The sequence below is a fragment of the Clupea harengus genome, chromosome 5, assembly GCF_900700415.2.
Source record: "Clupea harengus chromosome 5, Ch_v2.0.2, whole genome shotgun sequence".
In the NCBI taxonomy this organism is placed as follows: Eukaryota; Metazoa; Chordata; class Actinopteri; order Clupeiformes; family Clupeidae; genus Clupea; species Clupea harengus.
The window spans coordinates 29602145-29617949 of NC_045156.1; the positions used below are offsets into that span (position 1 = coordinate 29602145).

At 40.9% G+C, this 15805-nt stretch overlaps 2 protein-coding genes across 4 annotated transcripts; one reads left to right on the forward strand and one right to left on the reverse strand.

The window, feature by feature from the left end:
• Positions 1-374: 374 nt before the first annotated feature.
• Positions 375-3732, reverse strand: LOC116220597 (5-aminolevulinate synthase, nonspecific, mitochondrial-like). Its single transcript, XM_031568483.2, is given in 8 exon segments — positions 375-660; positions 835-1103; positions 1679-1843; positions 1938-2117; positions 2234-2354; positions 2356-2419; positions 2520-2820; positions 3714-3732. Coding segments are annotated over 8 exon segments (1290 nt in total). The 3' UTR covers positions 375-489.
• Positions 3046-9994, forward strand: LOC116220596 (sterile alpha motif domain-containing protein 3-like). Of its 3 annotated transcripts, none has more exons than XM_031568477.2 (7): positions 3046-4490; positions 7122-7504; positions 7635-8592; positions 8747-8914; positions 9150-9245; positions 9606-9945; positions 9978-9994. In XM_031568477.2, the coding sequence occupies exons 3-6, from the start codon at positions 7639-7641 to the stop codon at positions 9915-9917; spliced, it is 1530 nt and encodes a 509-aa protein (XP_031424337.1). In that variant the 5' UTR covers positions 3046-4490; positions 7122-7504; positions 7635-7638; the 3' UTR covers positions 9918-9945; positions 9978-9994. The 3 variants fall into 3 exon arrangements, with proteins under 3 accessions (XP_031424337.1, XP_031424340.1, XP_031424341.1); XM_031568480.2 differs by having other exon boundaries at positions 7344-7504; XM_031568481.2 differs by lacking the exons at positions 3046-4490; positions 7122-7504 and having other exon boundaries at positions 7517-8592.
• The last annotated feature ends 5811 nt before the right edge of the window (positions 9995-15805 follow it).

Here is a 15805-nt window from a genome sequence, read left to right on the forward strand (position 1 = left end):
CGGGCTTTATACGATGATTGACAGATGATCAACCGTAACGTAATCAACCACGTCACCAAAACACGGGTTGTATTCATTTTCAACAAACATGGCTGCCGCTGGAGAGCTGAAATGTATAGATTCGAGTCCATTTAGACATTGACAGTGCATTCATTTTGAAAGAGGAACAGAGAAACGTGATCAAGGCATTTGTCAATCGAAAAGATGTTTTTGCCTTCCTTCCTACGGGATCCGGTAAAAGTTTAATTTATCAGCTGGCCCTGGTCACATACTACGTTGCTCCGATTGGTTGTAGGTAACTAATTGAGCGAAGAGGCATTTTTCTCCTGGTTCGGTTGAAACACGCCCCATAATCACAGCCCAATAGAGCAGTATCAGACTCATATTCTGACTAGAATTATGAGTATGACATAGTCAGGCTACCCAGCCACTGCAATCAAGGTCAAATTCCCAATAATTATTATTTTTTTAAATCCTACACCATTCTATTTACTTACCAACAAAGAACATCATCATCTCAGGAGTATGGTGCGGTGTTGGGGCGATGCGCAGCAGCTCGTCACCACGGGCGACTGTGGGGTAATTAATGGCCTGGACATAAATGTTGTATCGGCTCATCATGATATCAGAGACTTCAGTGTTCTTCTCTGCATTGGAGACCTGTGAGGAAGACAAGACACCGTCAACTTCATGGACTTCGAGAGTCAAGGCAGGAGTTTTTCAAAACACTATTTTAATGTGCTTGTAAGTTTACACTATAACTCTTGAAGTACAATGTGCCCAGCTAAATATGACTGATGGCCTTAAGGAGTCCATCTTGCAGGACTTCCTTACCCTGACTGGGATGATGTGGCTCGGGCAGTGGACCACAGGAAGGCCCGAGTCCATAAGCATTTGGCGCAGCAGCTTGACGTTGCGTTGGTGCCCGCGACGCAGCGTGCGGCCCTCCTCACTCTTCAGCGTCTGGATGGACTCCCGTGCCCCCGCCAGCAGCATGGGGGGCAGCGAGGTGGTGAAGATGAAGCCGGCGGCATACGAGCGCACCGTATCGATCAGGGCGTTGGTGCTGGCGATGTAACCACCAACGCAGCCAAAGGCCTTACCTGTGGGAAGGAAACATGCATCAAAATATGTTGGGGGGGGGGGGGGGAAACCACTTGACATAAGACAAGAACTGGTTGAGGTAAATCATAGGACACAGACCCTTTTGTATTGGTTTCTGGGTCAGGCAACATAATCATCAATTTTTCACCTCTGAAAAAAATCCTTGTTTGCAATTGTGCCACAGTCACGATAAATGTGGGATTTTTTTTATAATAATGAATTTTTATAATACCTTACAGTGAGAGCACAAACAAATCACACACTAGTTTAAAATCACAGCCAATATGTGGTGTCCAAGTCCACAAGTAGAGCGAACACACATTATGAAAGGCTCAGTCTGCGAAGGAAATTCAATAAGCGCAAAACAGAAGGCCTGGTTACCAAGCAACAGGCAGAGAATCTCCTTCTCAAGTAATCCTGAGGGTATTAAATGACAAAACCAGTCCCTACCTCCTTTTCAAAGGAGCAGTCATTGTGGCCAGACACTGAATGCACTCATTGCTGAAATGAGGCTTGTCCTTTCTAGAACACCCTTTGTGGCAAATATCTTCAAGAGAAATAACACTGTACTTACCAAGGGTTCCTGAGATGATGTCCATCTTGTGCATGACTGCGTCTCTATCGCCAATGCCACCCCCTCTTGCGCCATACAGTCCCACGGCGTGCACTTCGTCCACAAAGGTGATGGCACCGTATTCATGGGAGACATCACACATCTCTTCCAGAGGACACACCGCCCCTGAAGAGGCACACAGCCACAGGTGTCAATTACAGATTCTTGGAAGTACAACCCATGTTCAAGACATGTCAACAAATACCAAAGTTCAAATTACCATCCATGGAGTGGACCGTCTCAAAAGCAACAATTTTTGGTGTGGACGGGTCGGACTTTTTCAGCAGCTCGCGTAAATGTTCCACATCGTTGTGACGAAAGATGAACTTCTTGGCGCCACTGTTCTTAATGCCCATGATCATGGAGGCGTGGTTGCCAGCGTCCGAGTAGATCTCGCACCCTAGAGAGAGAAAAATAAATACACTTTGGATCAGATCATTTTTACGTAGTATATTTCCTTGTAATTTTATTTAGAGACGGTTCCCCTTCCCCTATAGATGTAAGCCTTTAAACTACCTGGAAGCATCTTAGCTAGTGTGAAGAGGGTGGAGTCATTAGCCACAAAGCAGGACGTGAAGAGCAAAGCTGCGTCTTTCCTGTGCAGGTCAGCCAATTCATACTCGAGGTCCACGTGAAAATTTACTCGTCCCAGATATGTTCCGTGTACCTCCTGCTCCAGAGCCATGTTTTCGTAAAGTATCCCTTGAAAAGAAAAAGAAAGAGTGTAAGCTGTTAGAACCTCTCCTTGTCTAAGTATAGACAGACAGCTTGGAGGGAAAGAGGCTGTTCTGGGGGTGCTCACATTATTGACTGGGTGACCCTTGGGTGACTACTCATCCCCAGATAGTCATTGCTGCACCACACCGAAACGTCTCGCCTGTAGTTCTGAGTCTCTGTGTAGTCGTCTGCCATGGGGAAGTCCGTGGCTCGTCTGTTCACAGTTTTAAAGACACGGTACGTGTGATCAGCCTTCTTCTCTTCGATCTTCTTCTCAAAGAATTTGTCGTACTGGAAGTTGGAGATTGCTGAAATGTGCAAATAGAAACTGAGCTTAGCGTATTGAAGGCAATGAGGGGCACAAAAGCACCTGTATTCTGAAACCACTGTAAACCCGAACGTCCAAAGTAATTAAATAGATTAAGTAGTGTATACTCAAAGTTTTAGAAAAAGTTCTACTAACTTAATTATGTCAAGTTGGTGTAACATGTTCTTCCTTTTTGAGTAATTTTAACTAATCATTTTTGATTAAATGGAACTATTTTGTGTATAAGTAAGCATTACTTAAAAACATAACTTAAGTAAAAATTAATAGAGTTAAGTTATTGCATGCTAATAATGATAAAGTCCTGTTATTTCTATTGTTTCAAAAAGGGATGATTTAAAAATAAACCTAATTTATATAGCACATGCTAAAATACAATAAAATCTCAAAGTGCTTCATCAATTCGTCATTTTTTTTATTTTTATTCTCATAATTTTTACTTAAGTGTTAAGTAGCTGCAGGGATCATTATTTATTCCAAGTTAATCTCTGATTCGCCTTCCGAAGCAGAAGGCGGTGCTAATGCGCATACTACACTGATTCCTTAGCTCTGGAAAAAAAACTGAAAAGTTTAAACGGTTGAGAGTTTGGCGGGAAGCAACAGAAGGCCTGCAGAAAGTTACTACCTTCACGGCAGCATTCAGCATTACTCGACTTACTGTAAGTTTTGAATGTTAATATTTATTCACTTTTACTTCTTTCATACATTTGTTGGTGTGTTTGTCTCAAAGAGCGTAGACCTTCTCTAAGCCCCCGCCCTTCACTGGCTTATCACGGGAGTCTTGTAGGGCATTGCCAACTTGGTGACGTTAAGTCAGATATAGGTTAGCTGCTAAAGGGCTAGCCACTTAGCGGACCACTAATGTTACACACTCCAGTCACTAGACTATTACGGCTGCGAGCAACCATATTCTTCGTGAGTGGTCTTGAATGAATCCTGGCGACCTAAGCTTACAAGCAATGGTGTGCGGCATGATTATATATGTTTAAGAATTGGTGTTTAAAACATTCAAAGAATGTGTTGCTAGTGCTACCCCCCACCCCTCATTCCGCTAGCAGCACAGCGTGTTTTGGGGGACTTTCCCTTCATGATACAGACTAAATTGTATTTGCCATAGTCTCAGTTTACTATTGATAGATGTATTTTGTATTGGGTAACGTATTTTAACGTACTAAATGGAACTTGCACCTAATAGTGAGGACGTGTAAATGTTAAGTTATAACTAAGTGTTACGTTGAAACTCTGCTTGGTGCAACCGCTTATTTTTTAGTAGTGCGTAAAGTCGAACGCATGGGCCATTTACGTCCACCGTAGCCTTTTTAAAGGTTATTAAAAGAGCATGAACGAGCATAATAGGGCCTCTTTTAGCTCAAACTGAGTTCCTACACTAAGAGTTCACGTTCAACTGCCCGCCCACTTGTGCTGCGTCGTTTTTAAAATAAATGCCATTATTGTTGATTAACCATGCAGATAAGTGCAAGTGCTGCTGCTTTTCGTTACAGTAGGCTAAGGTTAATTTTGCTTGATGGCTTTAGTAGCTTGACACTGGGGATCAAATGAAAAGATCATTAACAGGGGAATTTATGAATGGAAGTATTTATAATTTGACACTCTTTGAATGCTTCTAATTGTTCAGTTTCAGATCAGTTTATGCCCTTTCATCTCCCTGTTCCAGTTTCATGAAGTTAAGACAGTTAAGGAAGACAACTGGAGATGTGATAAAGATACCAGGTAATCCAATGAATGTGAATTCCTCTATCAACCACCCCTCTTTCATTTAAGACATTTCATTCAAGATTTGTCTTAAAAACATGTTAAAAACTAATACGTTTACTTATGCTATTTTCCATCTATAGATGTTATATAAAACAAATTATTTTGAGGAAAACATGTCATTTTAAAGCAGTGTTAGCTGTAGTCCATGATCATGTTTTGGTAAGCTAATTAACTTGTTGTTATATTAAGTAGTGGGTATAAGCAATTCTGTTTGAAAAGTTTTAGATGGTGGTCTAAACTTTGTCTTTTTTTTCTTTGCCTTTTAGGTTGCTGGTTCCAAAATGATCTGGAAGTGTAAGTTGTGCGCAGCTTCTTACACCTCCAGAATACAGTTATTTAGACACTATAGGCTGCAGCACAGCCACTATTCCAGAATCAGCCCCCTTCCATGCCTCTACACTGATTGCATTTGCACATTTCAGACACTTAATGCACTGAGTACTCATTTGTCAAGATATCATACAGCACAACCTAGCAGTTGTACAGAGCAGAGTCAGGGCCCTGTGTTATTTAAATGCCCTTTATGCACATTTCAGCAACCCTTTTCTAATTCAGCTCTTTTCAGTCATCTCAGAAAGCATTTGAAAAATCATGAAACAGTGACGTGCCCATATAAGGATTGTAGCTATAGCACAAATGTGTACTCCTCGTTCAATACTCATAAAAGTAGAGAACACCAAGCAGGTCTTGCATCTGACTTTCAAATTGATATTGTCAGTGAGGATCCCCATAGTCTTCAAGCCAGTATTTCTGAGGAAACTAGTGATTTGCATGAAGAATGCCCAGGCCAGAGCAGAGAAGGGGAGAATGGTGATCAGTGTGACACTGGCAGTCTAAGAAATCAACTTAAAAAAAATGTATCTTCCTTATTTCTAAAGATGCAGGCTATCCTCCATGTCTCAAACACAGCTACTCAGGAAATAGTAGACCACTTGAATCAGATCTTCTCCTTATCTGAGCCGTTGATCAAAGAGGCAGTTAATGACATACTGCAAAGAAATGGTCATAGTATTGCAGAACCTACACTGAGTGAAGTTGTTGCCGCTGTCATGGACTGCAATGTTCTCTCTATGTCAACCTCTAAAGGTGCCGAATTGAGTTCATCCAAGCGCAGAAAAACCTTTATTGAGCGCAACTATCCTTATGTAATGCCAGTGGAGTATCAGTTGGAGCAACCTGGACATACCAGCATGTATGTTCCTATCCTTTCAATGATTCAAGAGTTGTTTAAAAACACAGACATTCTTAACAAGATTACTGAAACAAATACGGCATCTGGTCAATATGTATCATGCTCCAATGGCTCTCATTTCCTTGAAAATGAGTTACTGTCAACAGGGGATCTCATCCTACCACTCCAGCTATATACTGATGATCTTGAAATTTGCAATCCGCTTGGCACATCACGCAAAATTCACAAATTTTGCGCTGTATATTGGGTCCTCGCTAATGTGCCACCAAAATACAGATCAGCATTACATGCTATACAGCTAGCAATACTGGTAAAAGTGACAGACCTCCGTAAGTATGGATATGCAGCTGTACTTGCTCCATTGCTGCGTGATCTTCATACTCTGGAAAAAGACGGTGTCTTCATCGAAAGAGTTGGTCAGAATGTCAGAGGCACTGTCTTTTGTGTTTCTGCTGACAATTTGGCTGCTCATGGATTAGGTGGCTTTGTAGAGTCATTTAGAGCAGGCCATGTTTGCAGATTCTGTATGGGCTCAGTTGAACAGTTTCAAGTAACTGAAGTCAGAGAGAGAAAGTTTCTTCAGAGAACCAAAGCCAGCCATGACCTACATGTGCAAACTGTTCAAGAAAGTGACACTTTGAGCAGCCACTTTGGTGTTAAAGGTGGCTGTGTTTTGCGTGAGTCCCTGAATTACTTCCATACAATCACTGGGTTTCCTCCTGATATACTCCATGATCTTCTGGAAGGTATCGTTCCCATGGAGCTTTCTCTTTGTGTCAAAGAGATGATCCGGCTAAAGTACTTCACCTTGGAGTATTTGAACAACAAGATTACATCTTTCCCATATCAACACACTGATAAAGTGGATAGACCCCAGCCACTTCCCAAAACGTTTCTTTCTCGAGGAACGATTGGAGGTAATGGACATGAAAATGCCACTCTGCTCCGACTTCTTCCATTGCTTGTTGGCAGTGTAATACCAGAGGGTGATGAGTCATGGGCAGTTTTGATGGAGTTGAAAGAGGTGGTAGAGTTAGCATTGTGCCCGTCATTTACTGATGAAACCTTAGACTATTTTGTGTGCAAAATCAGTGATCATAGACAGGCATTGCTAGAGGTTTTCCCTGAGGTTAGGCTCCGTCCTAAACATCATTATGTGGAGCATTATCCTGCTCTAATCAAGTGCTTTGGGCCCCTGCTGCACGTTTGGACCATGCGGTTTGAGGCCAAGCACCGCTTTTTCAAAAGAGTGGTGCATGACGCTCAAAACTTCAAAAATATTTTGAAGACAATGGCAATCAGACACCAACACATGATGGCATATCATCTTGCTGCACCATCATTTTTCAAGCCAAAAACTCAGGCATCCAGGGTTGACTCTGTTCTGGTTTCAGCTCTACCAGAGGTTGCTCAAGTACACATTAGAGAACAAACAACTAGTGACACAATCTACAAGACAACAAATGTGACCATTGATGGCACAGACTATGTCTGTGGAATGTTTCTGTCTGTAGGAGTCAGTGGTGGACTGTCGAAATTTGGCAAAATAGAAGAGATCTTTCTTGTGAATCACAACGTATCTTTTCTGTGTTGTGATTATGACTCCTGGTATGTAGAACATCTACGGTCCTATGAGCTGTCAACTGCAGACATAAGCCTGTCGATCCACCTGCAGTCTGGTCTGAATGATACAGTCCCTCTCTCTGCATACAAGATAGACGGCTCGCTGCTGCTGACCCCCAAGCGGTTCATTCAAGTGAGACAGAACTGAGTTCAGGTAATAATGAATGGTTCTTTTATTTATCAGTTATTGTGTCTTTATTCACTCTCAGTGGAATTAAGCAATTTATAAGCTGTATATACTATAAGCGGTACTCTTTAACAATCTGATTTTGTCTTTTCATTAGCACAATGGCAGCTGCATCCCCACAACCAATGATTCTTCGTGTTGTTGAGCCAGACCAGGCTAGAAAATTAAAACTCAGCTCACGACCAGCCTCTGTTGATGCACTGATCAACATTATAAAAGAACAGCTGGAAATCAACCTTGACTTCGATTTGCTTTACGAAGATCCAGACTTTGAAGGGAAACTTACTTCCCTTACAGACATTGAGGAATTGCCACAAAAAGCTGTTGTGCACATCTCACTTTCACAAGACTCCAGCTCTATTGCATCTACTGTTCTACTTTCAGATGTGTCATCTCCAGAGCGTCTCAGCAGGTGGCCTCCAGGTCCTTTCCCTGTTCCCACATTTGCATTTAATGTTGAACTAAAACTTAGAGATGGAAATGCGGAATATAAGAAGAACAACACACACCTTCAGTTGACAAGAGACCTAAAGCACGACATTTTAGAAAAGCTTGCATCTACTATATATGGTTTTAAGGCTTACCCAAGTGATAAAGAGATTGCAAAGGCTGCTGAGGCTCTTGTAGCCAAACATCCCTGCTTGAAGGAAGCAGGATCTGAGACTGGCTGGAATGGATGGAAAAACTCCATCAAGTTTAAGATGGGCAATTTCAGGAACAAGATGAGACGGGCTGGATGTCAGGAGGTCACTGTTAATGCTGGAAAAAGAAGTAGAAGTTATCCTGAAAATGAATCTTCACATTCCAACATTAAAAGACCCAAGCGAGCAGAAGTCAACTTCCTACCAAACTTTCCCCAAGGAAAGGATCCTTCAAGCCTTGAGCAGTTGAGGCAGACAATTGTTGAAGAAGTCAAGAAGACTGAGAAGAACCTGCCCCTCATTAGAAAGATGATGGAGACCACATTTCCCCTACGCCGACAGACCATAGTGATGTCCTGCCCACCAGTGAACGAGCTCATGGACCTCTGGCCTGCTCTCAAAATAGAGTCTGAGGTAATATGGATCAGCGCTCTCTTTTGAGAAAATAATTGTGATTCTTACTTATTTGGCTGCTATTTTCTGCTTTATAAAGGTGTGCTAGATTCTTCAAATTGAACTGTTTTTTTTAAGTGTTGTTGCTGTATTCTCCTGCTACATTTTAATGTAGTTGTATGCAGAGTTCCAGCGGATTACGAATCAGAACCTGCCCAACACATTCTATGCTGAGCTTGACCGCCATCTTCCTCGACTGATGACCTTATTCAGACAGAAGGCATCAAAAACTGGAAAGACAGCAGATGCTCTGGCTGAAATTTTAAAAATCCACGATGAACTGGTAAATAGATTATTACACACTTCATAGGTTGAACCGGTGGAACTTTGAACATGTTCAATGACTCAAATGAGCTTTGTGAATTTTGCAATTAGTCCACTTTGTGTTTGCCATTTGTCTGATTACATTAAAGATGTGAACAGGTTATTTGTGAACATATGTTCTAATTGGACTGTTTAAAAATCAGCTTTGTTCAGTAAACTCTTCAGTATGTACAATTCTGTTTTTATCTTAATAGGAAATCCATGACATCCACACCAAGCGCATTACTGTTCTCCACGCCCTTCCAGTGTATCTGCACGAGGACGTTTCTGGATTTTTCAGAACCTGCACAGTGAGTCTCCTTAAGTCACTAACGGATTCTACTGTGTATAATGTAAACTGTCCATCAAAATACTAATATCTTTTAGGACTTACCTTTGTTTAGTCTACCCATACAGTTTCCATGTATTGGCAAGTGATAAGATGTTAAGTAAAACATTTTCCTGTAAATGTCCTTTAGCTTGGTTTCAGTCTATCTCACACCACTTAGGTTCTCTGGTAATTTGGCTGATTCGTGTGTGCAGAACATGAATCTTATGTTTTTCACCTCTTACAATGAGACCCAAGTCTCCCTTGGGTCTCATTGTGTTGGTATTGGTTTAGTTTATTTTTGTGTTAGTTTGTGATTAGCATCTCTTTTTCAATCATTCAGGACGAGTCTGATGAGCTGGAGCTTGATGGCGTTGCAGTGGCCCTCCTTACGGTCATCAGTGACAATGACACACGTCCAGTTCACCACCACCCTGTGAGAATCTCTGTAATCATTGAAAGTGATGCCGTGGTCAGCCTCCCCAGACTTAGCGATGCCTTCCTGGTAATCTTTGGACTGATATATGCACTACACCTCAGCTACCCCAAAGCACTGACCAACACTTTTGAATTCACTGAAAAGATTTTACTTGGTCTAGAAAGTGGTAAACTGTCACCCAGGTTGCAGACCCTCAAGAATGACTTGTTGATGTAAGTGACTGATGGAGGAGGTGGAGAGGGAGGTGGAGAGGAGGAGAGGGAGGAGAAGAGGGAGGTGACTGATGGAGGAGGTGGAGAGGAGGAGGAGAGGAAGGTGGAGAGAGGGAGGTGACTAATGGAGGAGAGGGAGGTGACTGATGGAGGAGGTGGAGAGGGAGGTGACTGATGGAGGAGAGGGAGGAGAAGAGGGAGGTGACTGATGGAGGAGGTGGAGAGGGAGGAGGAGAGGGAGGTGACTGATGGAGGAGGTGGAGAGGGAGGATAAGAGGGAGGTGACTGATGGAGGAGGTGGAGAGGGAGGATAAGAGGGAGGTGACTGATGGAGGAGGTGGAGAGGGAGGAGGAGAGGGAGGTGACTGATGGAGGAGGTGGAGAGGGAGGATAAGAGGGAGGTGACTGATGGAGGAGGTGGAGAGGGAGGAGGAGAGGGAGGTGGAGAGGGAGGTGACTGATGGAGGAGGTGGAGAGGGAGGAGAAGAGGGAGGTGACTGATGGAGGAGGTGGAGAGGGAGGTGACTGATGGAGGAGGTGGAGAGGGAGGTGACTGATGGAGGAGGTGGAGATGGAGGTGACTGATGGAGGAGGTGGAGAAGGAGGTGACTGGCGGAGGTGGAGAGGGAGGTGACTGATGGCGGAGGTGACTGATGGAGGAGGAGAGAGGGAGGTGACTGATGGAGGAGGTGGAGAGGGAGGTGACTGATGGCATGGGAGGTGACTGATGGAGGAGGAGAGGGAGGTGACTGATGGCATAGGAGGAGAGAGGGAGGCTTTGATTTATTTTGATTTATAGATGTTTATTATTTATTTTTCTATTTAATTTTAATATTGCAGTGTGCTAAAAGGGAGTGGGCAAGACAATGCTGTTCAATATTAGATGTTCATGACTTTTTGATATTTTGAGTAAGTTAAACTCAATGTAATTGAGGTAATCAATTGCCTCAAAAATTTTAAGTTTCGAGTCACATCTTTTTAAGTAAACAATTTCAACATATTTGACTACTGTGTACTTAAAACAATGACAACACAAACTAATAAACTTTGAGTTGTGTTAACATAAAATGGTGTGGTTGTGTACTTATTCTTTTAAGTTCTGTGAACTTATTCCAGTGGTTTCAAATTTTAAGTCTTAATAACTGAAAATAATTGAGTTGCCTTAACAGAAAACTGTAAGTCATATTGACTGCAAATATTTGAGTTGAGCTAAATGAGCACTTTAATTTAACTGTTATCAAAAGGTACAAGTAGCAAGTCATCCAACCTTTTAAGTTCTGGAAAATTTTGACTTTTAAGTTAATCAACTTAAAAAAATTGAGGCAATTTATTACGTCAAATTTTTTGAGTTCTGGTAACTTATTCGGGTTTACAGTGTGGCAACCCTCCCAATCAACTTGTGGTGATGTAGGTGCAATTCTCCAGCTGTGATCCTTTGAGAATCTTTTGCCAGTCGAACCATCCTCCTCACGGTGCGTGGGGTCAATGTACACACACATCCTCTTCCAGGCTGATTCTTAACCTCTCCTGTCGCTTTAATTATTGCCATGATAGTGGAAATGGTTTTTTTTCAACTGAAATGGGTATTTTTAACTGTTTAAAGATTTTCTTATGTCCATTACCTGATTTGTGCAGCTCAACAACCTTTTGTCACACATCGTCACTGTGTTCTTGGATCTTTCCCATAGTGATGAAAGACTAATGGAATTTGGCCTGTGTCACCTCATATTTATACTTCAGTGAAACAGGAAGTCATGGTTGACCACTTAAGACTTCCTAATCAAACAGGTGAACTTAAAAATGTAAAACATGACTGGAAATATACTTCAGCTAGATTTTAATTACAAGATTTTCTAGGGGTGCCAATAGTTGTGGCACACATGTTTTGGAGAAAAATATTTTAATAATAATAATAATAACATAAAAAAATGTTTTCTTTCAATAGTTTTACTTCAATGAAAAGGTAATATTTTTATGAAAGACCAAGAAGATAAATAGCAAAGACATGTTTTTTCATAGCCTGTTTTGTTCATATTCACTAAGGGTGCCAATAATTCTGGAGGGCACTGTAAATCAGCATAAGACCAGAATAGTCTATACATTTAAAAATAGTTTCTACATACTTGTACAAGCAAACATAGTCTACTATAGCTGTATTACTCAGGACATTATCATAATAGTTTATCTAACATTTAGCTTAATTGATCTGATACACATGAATTGAGAATTGAATGAGCTAAAATATTCTTTTTACGTTGACTTTCAAGAAGGAAGCCTAACCATTTAAACGAGATGAACTGAGTCAGCGAAACCTGAAAAGTTGACAGACTGGAACAAATTAAGTACGAGAGGTACGTAGATTGTAAAATCTGATTGATGGAAGGTGCAGAACAAGATTCTAAAATAAAAAGTAAAAAGTCTAACCATCAAAAGATTGTACCCCCTCAATATAGGGGTCCAGTCTCTTAATTAGAGGGTGTAGCACATGATTCTGAAATTAAAAGTGGGGAACTGTCGTCCACGTGGCATCCACAGCCTTTCAAGCATGTGGCCTATTGACCTCTGTAGGCCAAATAGACATACACTGATGTTGCAAAAACTGAGGAAACCAAACATTTTAGCCCCTACATACTGTATATGGGTAATGGGTCATATTTCTTTATTAGAAGTTGCTGCAAAAAGTTTGTTAACTGGAAACGGTGGTGCGTTGAATCAGAATCAGAATGGTGTTTATTGGCCAAGTAAGTTTACACATACAAGGAATTTGACTCCGGGTTTAGTGGCACTCAATGTACTTGCACAGAAATATACAACACAACAGTTTAGAATAAAATAAATAAATATAATTTGTAGGTATAATTTGTACAGTGGGTATTATAGTGTTGCATGGTTATTGTTGATCCTGTCCCCACTCCCTCTGGTCCTCCTCTTTGGCCTGATGAAGTCGCCTGAGCTTTGCCGTAAACCAAGCAGAAAGTTTTGGTGGGTACACACATGTCCTCTCAAAAACGTATGTAAGATGTCAGTGTCAGTAAGTTCATCCAGGTCTGTATACCCTCAAAAACACTCCAGTCAGTGCAGTCAAAGCAGGCCTGTAGCTCCAGTTTTGACTCGTTGGTCAATTTTCCCACACTTTTAACCACAGGTTTCTGCCTGTAGGTTGGGAGAAGATGAACCAGGCAGTGATCAGAGTCCCAAAGCTGCACGGGGAACAGAGCGATATGCGTCCTTTAATACTGTGTAGCAGTGGTCCGGTGTGTTGAACCTCAGTCATTGGTTTGTATTAGGCAAAAAGTTGTGCTCGTAAATTTGAAATGTCCTAAAGCTTTTATCAGCAGACTTTTAACAGCTTATTTTATTACATATTTTATTCATTCTATGGAAGGAACAGTTAAATCTCAGGCTGATGCAGATAAGTCTACTTGACATGTGGAAGGGCCCACATTCTTGGCTAAATTAACGAGAAATATTGATTGTTTTTTTAATTCATAGGGATCAAGGAGTAATCGTCAGACTAACCTTTACTCAATAACTTAGAGAGCAACCGGCTAAATGTTTCAAGAGCAGCAACTGAGAAGGGCAAAACAAATTAATATTTTAGCAAACTAAATTTTAAAAACTTTCACCGTCCCAAAACAAATGTACAAGCAGCGAATCAAACTGACAGGGAAAGTACAATGCACCAGAAGAGCTTGTTGCTGGCCTTTTGTGCCAATCAAACTGTTTTGCGGGGGTAGGGGTGTATTGGGGAATGAAAAATAACATTTGAACAAAAACTCAATGCCACTAGTAGAATTAAATAAGTACGTGGGGAAAGCATTCCAGATACTGTTAGGGATATTTAAACATTCTATAATCCACTCCATCTTAAAAGTATTATTCAAGTCCACAACTTCAAGGCAACCTTGTTCTCTACTACCTCTTATAGTTTATTTTCTTAGATAATGTTTTCTTTTCCTCCAGATAGTCTTATCCAACTCCTTCATAACATTTGTTGGGATACTGAACTACAGTGAGACATAGACTGATCTAGAGACTCCAGATACCTAGGGATTTACCAAACAAGGCTTTTGAAACTGATGCTTCTACAACCAAACTGGTTTGGTGCTTCGAAGCTTTTGACACATTGCTCCACTACGCCATCTGGTGGTCAATAGAAAATCTTACACCAACTGCGTTATCCAGATGTTTTGAACAATGCCATATCATTTTAAGATTTATTTGTATATATTGCATTATATTTCCTGTTTATTTACATACCACTTGAATGTGTTCTTTACTTTTTAAAAATAAAAGGAAATAAATTAGAATATAAGTCAAATGCAAATTAATATAATGGTTTGCTATAGAGTAAATACATTTTCAGAATATACCAGTATGAAAACTTTAAAAAAAATTACCTCATACACAATGGATCTCAAGTTTTCTTATCTGGGATTCGTTCTTAGCTAAGAACAGGAATTAAGAACGTGGAAAAGCAGTCGTAGATAGGCCAGATTGGAGTGCGCCCATGTTCTTAAGGGCTGAATTTATGAGAAATCGTTGGAGATTCTACAGACATCCATGGATTTAAATAATTATAATAATAATAATAAATACAAGAATATTTGTATCATTAACAATTACGTTTTACATTAATAGTCATGATTCTACGAGGCATCATGTCCCGGGAACTTTGTAAATGGAGTTAAGAAGAAATGTATTCTTAACTTATTCTTAACTGAGTTCGACAATGAGGTCTGATGTCTCTCTCTCACCACTAAAGAGAGAGAAAAATAAATCCCTTAACTCACTAACTCTCACAGCAAGACAGTGAGAAAACACTGACACCCCTTACGATGTTGAGAATTTCAGCTGTTATCGAGCATGTTCCCATTACTATACCATTCACACAAGTAGATAGATAGATAGATAGATGGATACTTTATTAATCCCGAGGGAAATGTAGTACTTGTCATCGGGGATATTGTGGAAATATGCTATGTTGCAATGCAATTGCTCTTGGGTTTTTAGCTTCACAATGGACCACAATTTCACACAAGGGCCCCAAAATGTCACATACATCTCACACCTCAACCACAGATGTAGTATGACTGTTCCTATACCTCGATCACTGGACATCTGTCCCAGTTAGGCCTATCCGCTGAGGAGGCCGTTTTAGCTGGTCTCCAACTATTACTCCACACCACGATCATGGGTGCCTCAGTATGATAGTATGGAAACCTCCAAACAAATATGCCATTGAATCCCCACTCGCAGGGGGAACTTATCACACGTGGAGGCTGTTTTCTCATCTTAGTAACACCACGTCAGCAACAGCAATCACTGCTTTTAGAAATAACACAATCATGGGTTCCAGTTTGTCTGAGTCACAAGTGTCACAATCCTGCCCAGGATCTTCTGGTTTTGGTTCACGTGTTTCCTTTGTTTTACCCTGTCTTGCGTCTCTGTTCCTTGTTTTCTGGTCTTTTATTTTGTAGTGGTTGTGTGTTTACGTCCTGTCTGCTATGTGCTCCTTTGTTTAACCATGTGCATTAACCTCAGTCCCGTCTCACGCTAACATCAAAATAAATGATCTCAGACCAAAATGTTCAGTCTTCGTCAATCTCAAATAAGCCTAGGAAGTTTGCAACCTTAAAAACCTAAGCTTGTAATAAATAACACTGTCCAATGTATATAATGCACAACATGTGACTTTCATGTCCCCGACAACATTTTATCAGATTACACATACTCCATGTTCAAAACCATGTATATAGGCTGAAACATGAGCAGTATTTCAGCAAACCTAAAATGTGTCATCCTTATTTTCACTGATATCCTCTGATTTGTCGTGATGTTTGACGGATCAATTAAGATCTCGTATGTATCATACATCATGAATTCATCTCT